This window comes from Eutrigla gurnardus, assembly GCF_963514095.1.
Source record: "Eutrigla gurnardus genome assembly, chromosome: 13".
In the NCBI taxonomy this organism is placed as follows: Eukaryota; Metazoa; Chordata; class Actinopteri; order Perciformes; family Triglidae; genus Eutrigla; species Eutrigla gurnardus.
In genome coordinates, this window is record NC_139936.1 from 18,411,837 (window position 1) to 18,424,045 (window position 12,209).

Below are 12,209 nucleotides of genomic sequence, written 5' to 3' on the forward strand. Positions count from 1 at the left end.
AATTTCAAGTTACATTCATGATCATCTCACAGACAACAGGGAGATGATATTATGGATTATTTCACAGACTTGGTTTACCTAAATATCCAATCACAGCGGCTCCGATGGTGCGCGCTGGCCCGTTGAGGTGGCCGGCGGCGTTATGAATCAGTTTGACCGGAGTGGCGTTTTCATGAGAGGACACCGTGAGCTACACAGGGAGGGAAGATGTTCGGTAAAGAACAAACAAAAATCCACTTTCACATTTATGGATTTATTAAGCCATTCTCCTGATTGTACTCACCATTCTGTATTCTCAAAATTCTAATTTATCCCTTATAGTCTATGGTTGTAGATGTTTGTTCTCGTTTGATGAAGGGTTTGAACACTGCGTGTTGTGGATTTGTTATTTCAGGAGCAGCAGCATTTTTCAGTCATCCAGAATGAAACATGGGACCAATTTAGCAAGTAGTGATGTAAAGAAAGAGGCGTCGCACCCTGATGCTCTATAGAAATTACAATGGTGGCCATTTCAGCAAGGTAAAATAATGAGAACGAAGTGATAATGTTTTTTCTGAAACAAAAACATCAATGTATCCTTTTAACCGCTGGTACTATAAGCCACTCGCTTCCTATTCTACAGCGAGTCCCTGCGGCGGCAGAAACGCTGCCTCTGCACTTCTTCTCCGTCTGCTTGCTCTAAGTCGCCGTGGGCCGAGGCTCAGCAGGGACAGCAGAGCAGGGCAGGCTGGGAAATTACGCGACAGGTGGAGAGAGCGATAAGGACGGAGGAGGCAGCTGATTTGATTTGGAGTTCAAACACCATAAGATGGTGTGGTGCTGTTTATGCAGGATGTATGTGTGAACATCCGTGCTAGCAGAGTGACTACATTCTGCTGAAGAGTGAGTTTGACCTTTGCACGCCAGTTTGCATCTGTATCTACATCTATAGGCTATGTGTGAACCAGGGCTGTCAAGAATACATTAGTACCAAGTCGGTGTTGAAATCCTGAAAACATGACGGTACTAGCTATTCCACAGTATTACCAGGGACCTGAAAACGAATCAGTGTTGAAATTAGCAGGAGGGCTGCTAGTTAATGTTAGCCGTTAGCAGCAGCCCTTCTTGGCTAAATAACGGAACTAACAGCTAAAGTTGCATTGAGTTACATTATGATGTGGTGGATCACCGAGTATTCAGAATAAATTAGCCAAAAACTGTATGGCAGCACTAATGTTTGCATGTTGGAGTACATGTAATGTATTGTTTTGTTTTTTTACTGCAGTATCACATTACGTTGCAAGAATCGTGGCGTTTCACTGGTGTTGGTGTATCATCTACTAAATGTCTGGTATTGTGACATCCCCAGTGCAAACAGTTATAAATAGAGAGTGAGCGAGAGGAAGAATCTTTTATGTGTATTCATTCATCATTTATAACATGAATCTTTCTTCTCTGGAAGTCTGCACTGAAAACACCACCACACTCTGCATGGTGTCTGAGGGAAACGCTCAGACACCGACTGCCCTCAGACTCCTGCTTCCACCCACATGAAGCTCACTCACTAAAAGGTAAATGAGAGTCAATTTGATCCTGCAAACAGATACGTGAATTTAATTTGAGCAAAACTGAAGAAAATCTTCAAAAGCTACAAAAGCTTCCTTTTTAAAGTGAATTTCTGCACTTATTAGTCAGATTAGTAATTATTACTTAGTTACATGCTATATTTACAGTTATGTCTTGAATGTTTCTTAGTAAGATGAAACTTCTAGATTCTTAAAGGAATACTTGGAGCAATTAAGTGAATTATTATTATTTGTTGTTTTCTTCAAGAAGTCAAGGTAACAGGGAAATTGATATACAAATTGTCATTTTGTGGGTGGGTGATTTATTCCTTTAAATATCATTTTACACTATATCTGACAATAAACCAGATGATTCCCTTTAAAGAAATACAAGAAATAAGATTCTCCAATGATTCTATTTTGGAAACACTCATTCTCCACTTTTTTAAGTCATTGTGTGGTTTTAAGTTCCCAAAGATGTGCGTTCTCAGATTCTTCACATAGTGGCTGTAATCAACTCTAATCCTAGCATGGTGACGTTCATCCTACAGCGCGGCGGTATGTCTGACCTGTTTGGCGATGGCTTTGCTGTCCAGTTTGTTGTAGACTTTCCTGATCTTGGCCACGGTGAGGGTAGAGACGGAGAGCGCGTATAGGCTGAACGACACCTTCTCCTCTGGTACCAACGCCACTGGGGAGGCAGGTGCTACCTCCGTCTTTGAGTCTTTACCTGGGACAAGAAAAAGAAAAAAAAAACATGTATAACAGATAGAATTAACAAAGAAGATTTTAGACAAAAAGCCACACTGGAAGATGAAACCAAGGGTGGCTCACAGGGCAGGTAGACGGCCTGGAAGCTGCCCACGTAGTTGGGTCCCAGTTCATAGATGGCGGCGACACTGGTGGCAGGCAGGACCTCCTCCAGGAAGTGGCTGGGTCCCAGACGCCACACCAGACTGGAGAGCTGCCGCTGGGCTGGCGGCGTCCCCACATACCCGTACACGGTGCTCAGTACTGGAGGGTTGGTGGAGCCGGAGCCGCCCGGTGTACTGTGGACATAGTGGAGCTGGAGGAGAGGACAGTGATTAGGGTCTTCAGCTATTTACTTCCAGCTTTTACATAGGCAACCTTTTAATTTGAGTGTTGTGTTATTTGCAGCAGGATGTTAATTTTGGAAGCCACACTTTTGTTCTTGTGGGTAAATGCCTTTTCCATTTTTCTACTGTATGAGAGTGCCGTGTGGTCCTCAGAGACCAAACACTCCTGAGAGAAGATGTGTGCTTTACAGACACCCGTTTATTCCCAGAGGGCAACAAAAAAACACAACCACAAGTACACTCGACATGCAGACGCACACACACGATACATATGACCAGCCATTCGTTTCCCGTACGAGGACCTCGGCAGGAAATGAAGCCGCTGTTATCAGCAGTGCTGAGAGGAAGCTGATCCTTGTGGTCTGCCGTGTCGTTTCCCTGCTCTGCTGTCGGATCTCAGGGGGAATTTAAAGTCACTAAACCACAAGCCACATCACAGTGAGCCCGTTGCGTTGCTGCTGTTAAGCCTGATTTAGAAATGTTATCCTTTAGTCAGTGTTCTGAGCTAACGGTACGATAAAAACAATTCAGTATTAATCTACATTATGTGATAATAAACTGTAGCACTTTACATGACAGCCTGGTAATAACATGGTAATAGCTTAATAATTATACGATAATAATAATTTATAATGGGTATGTCTGGGTTATAGTAGACTGAACTTGTTCTGAAAAGGTAATAAAGGAGCAACACATTTAAATAAATACAAAATGATTTAGTTATAGTATAATAATACATTTGCATAAAGATAAAATGTTTATATTGGTGCAATAATTGTACAGTAATTTATCAAGAAAAAATACCAAGTATTCTCTAGTTTCAGATTTTCTTTATCCTAATTGTAAATAATAAATCATTGGGTTTTGGACTGTTGATAAGATCAATTTAAAAGTAGGTTTCATCAGTGATGAGCCTTTTATAAAAATGTTTTACATTGTATGGACTAAACAATGAATAATTTACAAATAATCTATCGATATGAAATCATTAGTTGGAGCCCTAATGGGGAATCTATAAACCACACACACAGACACACACACACACAGACACACACACACAGACACACACACAGACACACACACACACAGACACACACACACACACACACACACACACACACACACACACACACACACACACACACACACACACACACACACCAATGTATACGTTATTGTTTCCATTATAGGAAACTGCTGATGAAGACTTTTCCCGAGATGTCGTGCATGTATGATATCTCTTAACGCATCGCTTTACCTTGACGGTGTTGATGAGCTGGCCATCGATGTACAACGTTGCCATGCTGTTCTTCAGCATGCCTTTGCTCATGACCAGCACCAGGTGGTGCCACTGGCCCTCCGCGATCAACTCGCCGCAGCGGAAACGAGCACAGCAGGGCAGGATCTCATAGAAGGAGGCTTCTTCGCTGGACTCATCAGCTGCTTGACAGCAGGGGAGGACATTACGGATGAGTCAGAGGGGAAGGACAGGTGTAAAAACATGACCTCTGGGTGAATCGCTGTAGCCGACCAGGGGCAGATATAGAAGGCAGTACTTTCACAGAAATAGAAGTAAAAGCTAGGATAATATACAGTGACAAGAAAATGTATGTGAACCCATAGGAGTTATCTGGTTTTCTGTATTTATTTGTGATAAATTGTGATGACAATGTGCTTAAGCTAATGACACACAAATTATTATAATCTTGACTGAACACACCCATTAAACATTCACAGTGCTGGTGGAAAAAGGAAAGGAACCCTTGGATTTATTAGTTGGGCGAACCTGCTTTTGCAGCGATAGCCTTGTGTAGCTGCCAATCAGACCTGCACAACGCTCAGGAGGATGTTTTCACAACTCTTCCTCACAGACCTGCTTAGCCTCTCAGCCTTATCCTCATGGGTTCTGCTGTGAACGGCTCTCCTGAGGTCATTCAACAGCATTTCTATTGAGTTAAGGTCTGGGCTCTGACTGGAACACTCTAAAGGGGGATTTTCTTTTTTTGAAGCCATTCTATAGAGATGGTTCACTTCAGCAGACGCTTCTCGTAAATAGCAAAGGCAACAAAGTGTTGTTTATAAGCCAAAGTAGTTCTATACTAATTTAATTTAATTGACTTCAGGTTTGCTAACTACTGACTCCAATTAGCTTTTGATTACGTCATTAGTCCAGAAGTTCACGTAATTTTTCCAACACACACTGTGTTCAATATGGACAAGAACAATGCAGTTATTTGTGTTATTAATTAAAACCCATTATGTTCATTTGTTATTGGAACTGAGCTGCACTTTACTTTGCTTATTATTCATACTCTGTTTGACATCGAAAACACCACCTGCTGCAAAGGAAGATGTTATCTCCCACTGCTGTACTCACAGTAGGACTGCAGCAGCTCCTCCTTGGTGGAGACGGTGAGCGAGCGGTCCTTGGCGGACAGCACCACCACCAGGCAGACGTAGTGCTGCTCCGAGGACGTGGCCCGACGGACGACGGTCAGCAGTCGCACCGGGTGGGCCTGAGGAGCGGCGCTGAAGCGCTCCACACAGAACCACGTGGAGTAGCTGAGGCCTGACGGAGGAGGGAACAAGCGCTCCCCTGGAGGTGGGAGAGAGTAAAAGGAAGGTGGAGGAGAAGGAGATCAGGGGAGGTGTCGTTGTCTTAATCATGCTGCTCAATAGCCTTCAGCGTGGTCTGATCATCACAATACTATCTTGGCTGCTCTGCACATTTAGCTCTGGGATTTCCAGGCAAACTGACCCGTGTTACATGTAAATCTTGACGCTGCAACACTTCAATGGGACACACATTGTTTTACCTGTGGATTTTTCCCTGAGACATTTCCATTTATTCATTGAGTGCCACAGAAATGGTCATTTATAGACAGACAGCATGTTTACTCTTGTGTCGTTGCTGCAGGCACCGACTGGATATTACAAACAGAATGGAGCTGGAATTGTCTTGAAATGTATTCAGGCTTTACAGCTGCCTGGCTTTATTCTGTTTAATATTGTCACTCTCATTTCACATTGATCTATCTGTCTGCATATTACCGTATTTAAATAGGTGTAAATACCACAGGAGGATCAAGAAGTTACTTGCTTAGCGGTGCAGACTCTTTTTGATTTTTTTTGAAGGTACAGTTGCCTTAAAAGCTGCTAAATGCTGTTGTGAATTCACCCCAGTTTAGATTGATAAGAGAGATCTAAATTCAGCATTAAGTGTCCAATGTTTTTGCTGCTATCAAAAAAAGCTTACATTATGGAGCCCCAACACCAAAACACTATGTTGGACTTGAGTCTTTGAGCCATAGTCCTGCATCTCAGTGAACTAACACCATCACTGTGCATCAGGATCAGGCTGCCGCTCGACATGTTATCGGACTGGACCAAATTCAAACCAGAATACCATCAGTCACTGTCTGTTGGACAGACCAGCATCTGTCTGAGCCAGATTAGCTGGAGGACAGACCCAAATACAAGCTAAATGCAAGTTCACCGATACCATTAAAATCCTTATTGTTTGCAGAGCCGACTATGGACTTGTGGGACTTGGAGTACAGAGAAAAAAACAACATTAATGTTGCAGGAAAATCTGCAGTGCTCCGCTGCAAGAACAAAGACGCTGTGTGAGGGAATACATCTACTTCTTATGTTTGTCAGTAGATGTGTGAAACGGAAGAGGTGCTTTGAGTTCCTGAGCAGACTGAGGATATTTTGATGAATGAGCTTCTACATGATGTCATCCAAGGATACGGGTCAGATAGGAGCAGGATAAGGGAGGGATGAAGGGAGGAGAGGAGGAGGAATGAGAAGGCGATTGAGACAAAGGAGGGGAGATAAAGTGACAGCGGACAGAATGATTAAATAGTAAAGGAGGAAAGTAAGGGATGGAGGGAGAAGGATAAAAGATGGATTGAGGGTTGGACGTGGAGACGAGTGAAGAAAAGGACAGAGAAAAGGAAGATGGGGGTGACAGGGAGAAATGAGGAAGGGGGAAGAGCGAGGTCTATAAATAGTATGACTGGCTCGAGAAGACAAGAGGAGGTGAGTCTGGGATGGAGGAGTGCAGAGGGAGCAGATGAATAGGTAAAGAGATGGAGGAATGATAGCAATGTATGAGTGGACGATGAGGAGGGGGGGTCGATTGACAGATGTGAAGAGAGATGGAGGAGAAAAGACAAGTGGAGATGCGGAAGAGAGGAGGGAAAAAAAGATGAGGAAAGAGTAGAGGTGCAGGAGAGAGAGCAGAGGAGAGGAGGAGTCTGGCTGTGCTTCATAAATACTAAATGAGGCTCCAGACTAGAAAATCAACCACAACGTCACATTCATTTAACTCTGCCTTCAGGTCTTTGGGTTTTATCTGTTGTAGTTTTTCTTCCACACGCACAAGTGATGAAAACTGAAAACATCAAAACAAATACATTGTTTGTGGGTGAGATGAATAAAACCCGAGAGGTTTAAAAAAAAATAACACAAAGAAACAGCGTGCCCCGAGAAGAAGAAATAAAATGAGAATCGAGAGATGAACTGGGGGAAACAAAAGGAAGCGAGGAGGAAGACGGTGAACAAATAAAACTGCAGATGAAACAAGCCAACACAAAGATGGGAGTGAAAATAGTTTCAAAATGGGGCAAAATGTGCATCCAAGTGTTTAAAGGGGGGAATAATGTGTTTCTATGTTAGGATTAGATGTGAAGACTTCAGAATCTATTCTTACTCTTTCACTGCTTGAGCAAAGTTGTTTGTACTTTCTGAAGTAATGGTGGAAAATATTAATACCACAGAGGAAAAAGTATAAGGGCCAATTATCAGCTTGTCGTCTGCCAAACTGGCTGGTAAAGTGACCATGTACCAGATATGTTGTTGGTGGGTGGTAATATTGCGCCTTTATATTAAAATATGTTGCCATGGTTACACAATGTTCCCCCTTTTGAAGAAAATGAAAAGCCAGATGAAATGTACCAAAAATCCAAAGCCAAGTCACTGCAAAACATCAGCTCAAAATGCTTCCATCGGTTTCCTTTTTATGTGTTTTGTATTCAGAGCACATCTTCAGTCAGGTTCAACGACACAGAAAAGGTATTAATCATGAAGGGAAACGGCTGTCACGTTATGTTTGACACACAGACTGTGTCAATATCATGCAGCGCTTGTTGACTAAAAACATCCATCACTCAGGCTGACTGTTCTGTTCTTCCTCTGTTTAACTCATTAGACGTATACCTGGGCTTTCAATTGGTCATCGGGGCTCCACTTTTGTGAAAATGGCAATGGATTATTGGCCTTGTTGTCACATGCAACATATAAAACGCTGCATGTTACAACGCTCCTCATCACAACGCCTCGTGTGCGTTTGTGTGTTTAATTTTTTTTCTGCTACAGCCGTTTCTTCCGCTGCTATGGCAACGCCAGTGCACGTATATGCTGAAAGCAGTAATGCCCATGTATGGTCTAATACTTGTTGTCTTTTCATGTTTATTTCTGGAGCATGTCATATGAAAGAATACACTCATCAACATGGGAGAAGGAACTGCGGGGGTTGGATTAAGAGCAGCCGACCTGGACGACACGATCACCGTCCACTGACGATCGCCCAGCCAGACCCACTGGACCAAACGCCACCAAAACACGAAGGCGACCACCAGAAGAAAGGGAGGAGAGCCGAGATGGAAGCTAAGCTAACCCAGCAACGGGAAGCCGCACACATCTTTATAGAGACCAGACTTCATCGTGGATTCCTCCAGGATCAAGCTGCACTTGACAGGCGGACACCAGGACAGCTTTTCTAGGTTTACGTCCACTCCCACATGTCAGTACTCACCCATTCACACACACACACATTTGCACTGATACTAGACTGATGGCTGCCACACAAACTGACAACATAACTGACCCATTCAAACAGCACAGCCTTCGGGGGTCCAGTATCTTGCCCAAGGACACCTCCACATGTGGACTGGAGGAGCCAGTCTGAATCCCAAATGTAGAGGCTGAGTTGTTAACCAACTGCAACATGAAGAAAACCTGGGCTTTCTTACCTGTGCCCATCCCGCTCAGCACTGCTCCGTCGCTCACAGCCGAGGCGTTGGTGTTGTTGGTGGTGGCGTTGTGGGGCGCCAGGCTGGGCAGAAACAGACACCTACACGTGACAACAGAGGACAGATAACCGGCTTGTTATCTGGTGAAACAGCCGTAACAGACACAAAACCTGCCCGTCAGCTTACATGTGTAGCTGTTGTAAAAGAGACTTACTGCTGCAGTCTGGCTCCATCCCTGAGATAAACTATTAGAAAGCCTCATCTGAGGTTACAAAGAACAGCCTGGTCATTCAACACTGGAGACACAGGAGCTTTGTTTTCTAATATGGAAATCTCAACTACCTAACACTCGACGATTAATTATGTATGAGAGCAGGATAGAGGTAGGATGAAAGCATACATTCAGGCCGGTTTTTCTAAAGGAATCTGAACACAGACAGTTGCATCTCCCTACACTTAAGCTCAGGTAAGTGCTGATACTGATGATAATTACCTGCACAATAAAACATGATGAGGTATAAAATATAAAATGTAAAAGTCTCCAGTTTTTTCGCCAACACGATAGACCTTTATTATTATTATTAAACATCTAAGTGTGGTGTCTGCATGCCCCGTCATTCAGTTGTGTTCTCCTGACACACGTCCTCTTGGTGGAAGTGCTATTGTTTTACTTCTCTTATCACCCTGAACCAGCGCTGGAGACACTGGTGCTCTGGGTAAAGAACATGGGGATTTAGGGATTTCTAGGGATTGTGGTGAATTCAACCAGACAGACCAAAGCTTGGTATTAGAGACGCGATAATATAGGATTTTAATCGCAGATTGCGATAAAATCAATCACAATAAGTTGATCATGGCGAGATTCCGTTATCTGGATAATCGAAAATATCGTCACTAGAAATAAGTCTAGCTCATTATTATGGTAGAGAAGTGAAAAATAAAGTGTGATTTCAAAAAAGAATACAAAAATAAATGTTTGAATGTATTGATCTTTTATTTATGCAGTGATATGAACATTTTGTTTAAGATTATTGGTTCTTTTTCACACAAAAAAAGACATGTCTTTGGTCTTTGATGTTGTTTCCTTATTAAAAGTGATTCCAGTACCAGTATTTTGGTACCATTCAGAGTTTTAAGCATATTTTGCTGATTATTAGGATACTACTTTTTTAATTGGTAATATAATTTTTTACCAAGATTAAAATAGTGAAATAATATGTTCATATCATCTGATGTCTTTGTGGCATTATGCATTTCTGCAAACCAGATATGAGGCTATGACCCATTTTTTGGTTCAGGAACGTTGACGTCTTCCGTGATTTGCAGAAATGTACAATGTCAAGATCTTTTTCGTCTCCGACTGGGTTGATGTTTTTATTCATTCTCTATAAATGATGCATCTTGAAAGAGACACTAATTGAGTCTGAAATGGACCTGATATTTTTGCTTGGCCATCTCTTTTTGTTTGTCCACCTGGAGAGGAAGGTCAGAGGTCAGGGTTAGCTACGAGACAGCATCCCTGAAACTGGCAGGGATTCAATGATTTATTCAAGGACACTTCTCAAGGGCAGACGGTCTGTTTAACAGACAGCCTGTCAAACTAGCAAGAACATCACCCTGCTGGTTCATAGTAATTCCATGGATGCTGTCTTCCCCCTCCATTAGTCGACACCTTGATTAGGTTAAAAAAAAAAAAAAAAAAAACACTCCAAGGATTTCACCAGCTTGCTATGCTAATTTTTCTTTTCCCAGTCGGAATATGAAGTCTTTTTTCTTTCCACCCCCACACACCCACACTGCATGACGGCCCTTGCGAGATGGCTGGCTCGGTGAGTGTGCATCGGTGTGTCGGAGTGTGTGTAAGCATGTTGTGCATGACAGAGAGTGAAGACGTGCATGTGTGTGGAAGAGAAGAGAGCGCCTGTGTGTGTGATTTCTAATAGCGGCAGGGGCATCAATATTTCATGGTGACAGATGGGAGTGGAAGGAGGGGTATAGGTTTGTGAGGTGTGTGTGTGTGTGTGTGTGTGTGTGTGTGTGTGTGTGTGTGTGTGTGTGTGTGTTTATGCTGAGGGAAAGTGGGCCAGCGCCTCGTTGCCTGTGTGCTTCTGCTTTGCTGTGTTTTCAGGAGAAACTCCATGTTCTATTCTGAGGCAGCTGCTGCGACGACTCAAATGGGTTCTCATGGGTAAAAGAAAATGGCAAAGAGGAGAAATTAAGGACCAGGAAATATGGTTTATAGAGGTTTTCTAAAACCAGTGAGTCACAAAGCAACTGATGTGGCTGTTTGGTCTTAAGGATGTGACGATATCCACGATTATCTCGACAACCCACATTCACCAGGATCTCGCCATCGGCAATGTGTTTTAAGGGACACTGGAAATGACAATGAGACAAATTAAGAATTGTCCTCTCTTTTGAGGGGAAATATCTAACAGACTAGATAATTGACATTCATAATTCATCCCTTTGCTTCATTGGTCTATTAACAGCATAATATATTCACATAACCCCCATCAACGGGATCTAGTAATTAAATGCTGGTCACATAATTAGAAGAACTAACCTTTGGCTTTTGGCAGCTAATCTGACAGAAAACATCGACAATGACCTTTTGCAGGATGTCCACCTATTTCTCTAACCTGTATCCTTATGAATATTAAGGAAGGGTATCATCCCTAAACAACGTTTACTTTGGGTCAGCGTAACATGTGTCATGTATGTGTTGCTAAAAGAGCGTGGGCGAAGTGCCAAGGTCACATCCCACACGCCATCATTTCCACTGTGCTTCTAACATACAGCATAGAGCAGGTTGTGCAGCCGAGCCTGTCAGCAGCAGCGCCCATAAAGCATGGAGTGTCTTTGTGTGACATAAAAGGCGGAAAATTAGCCTATTTGTATGTGCGGCTCCACACCTGGAGGCCAAAACAGCCTCCTGCTGAGACGGTTGCAGGTGGTGCAGAGAAGTTAAAAAAACCTGTTAAATTGCAGGAAAAACATGTCATGTGGCACCCTGAGTTGTGTGTGTGACCGGTGAGAGATATTGCTCCATGAAGAGAAAGATTTAGAAAACTGGTTTACAGAGGATTTGCATCATCTGTTGCCGCAGCAGCCTTTTTTTTTTTAAAGGCATGGAATGAAGACTGGTACAAGATGAAGTAAATATTATGTATTACATTAACAATTGATTGAATGAATGATGTAATGAATTAAAAAAATGACAGCTTTATGTGTGTTAAGTTTTGATGTGTTTCAGCACAATCTGTCGGCTCTGAGTTTCCTGCAGCAGTTTTCAAAATGATCAAGTTGCTGGTGAAGAAAGCGGAACCGTTAGCAGCTAAAGAGCGAGATATATTTCTCAGGAATTACATCAAACAGGAGCTAAAAGCAAAGGGATTGTTGGACTTCGATTCATCAAGTGGATAGAAACAACTCCAAATGAATGGGAATGTTGCTTGGTGTCTGCTGGGTTTGTCAATAGGAAAATGATGCAGTATGTTAGTGCAGTTCAGATTAGGTCAGATTTTTCC

General features: G+C 42.7%; 1 protein-coding gene across 5 annotated transcripts in view; it reads right to left on the bottom strand.

Moving 5' to 3' along the window:
- The window catches only part of wdfy3 (WD repeat and FYVE domain containing 3), an 84,503-nt gene that overhangs the window by 28,364 nt on the left and 43,930 nt on the right, over nucleotides 1-12,209 (bottom strand). For all 5 annotated transcript variants that reach the window (XM_084024845.1, XM_084024846.1, XM_084024843.1 and 2 more), the window contains 6 exons: nucleotides 8,680-8,780; nucleotides 5,019-5,237; nucleotides 3,900-4,081; nucleotides 2,379-2,610; nucleotides 2,114-2,274; nucleotides 79-190 (listed from right to left, as the gene is read on the bottom strand). In XM_084024845.1, coding sequence (XP_083880971.1) covers nucleotides 79-190; nucleotides 2,114-2,274; nucleotides 2,379-2,610; nucleotides 3,900-4,081; nucleotides 5,019-5,237; nucleotides 8,680-8,780 — 1,007 coding nt within the window. The remainder of the gene's footprint in view (nucleotides 1-78; nucleotides 191-2,113; nucleotides 2,275-2,378; nucleotides 2,611-3,899; nucleotides 4,082-5,018; nucleotides 5,238-8,679; nucleotides 8,781-12,209) is intronic.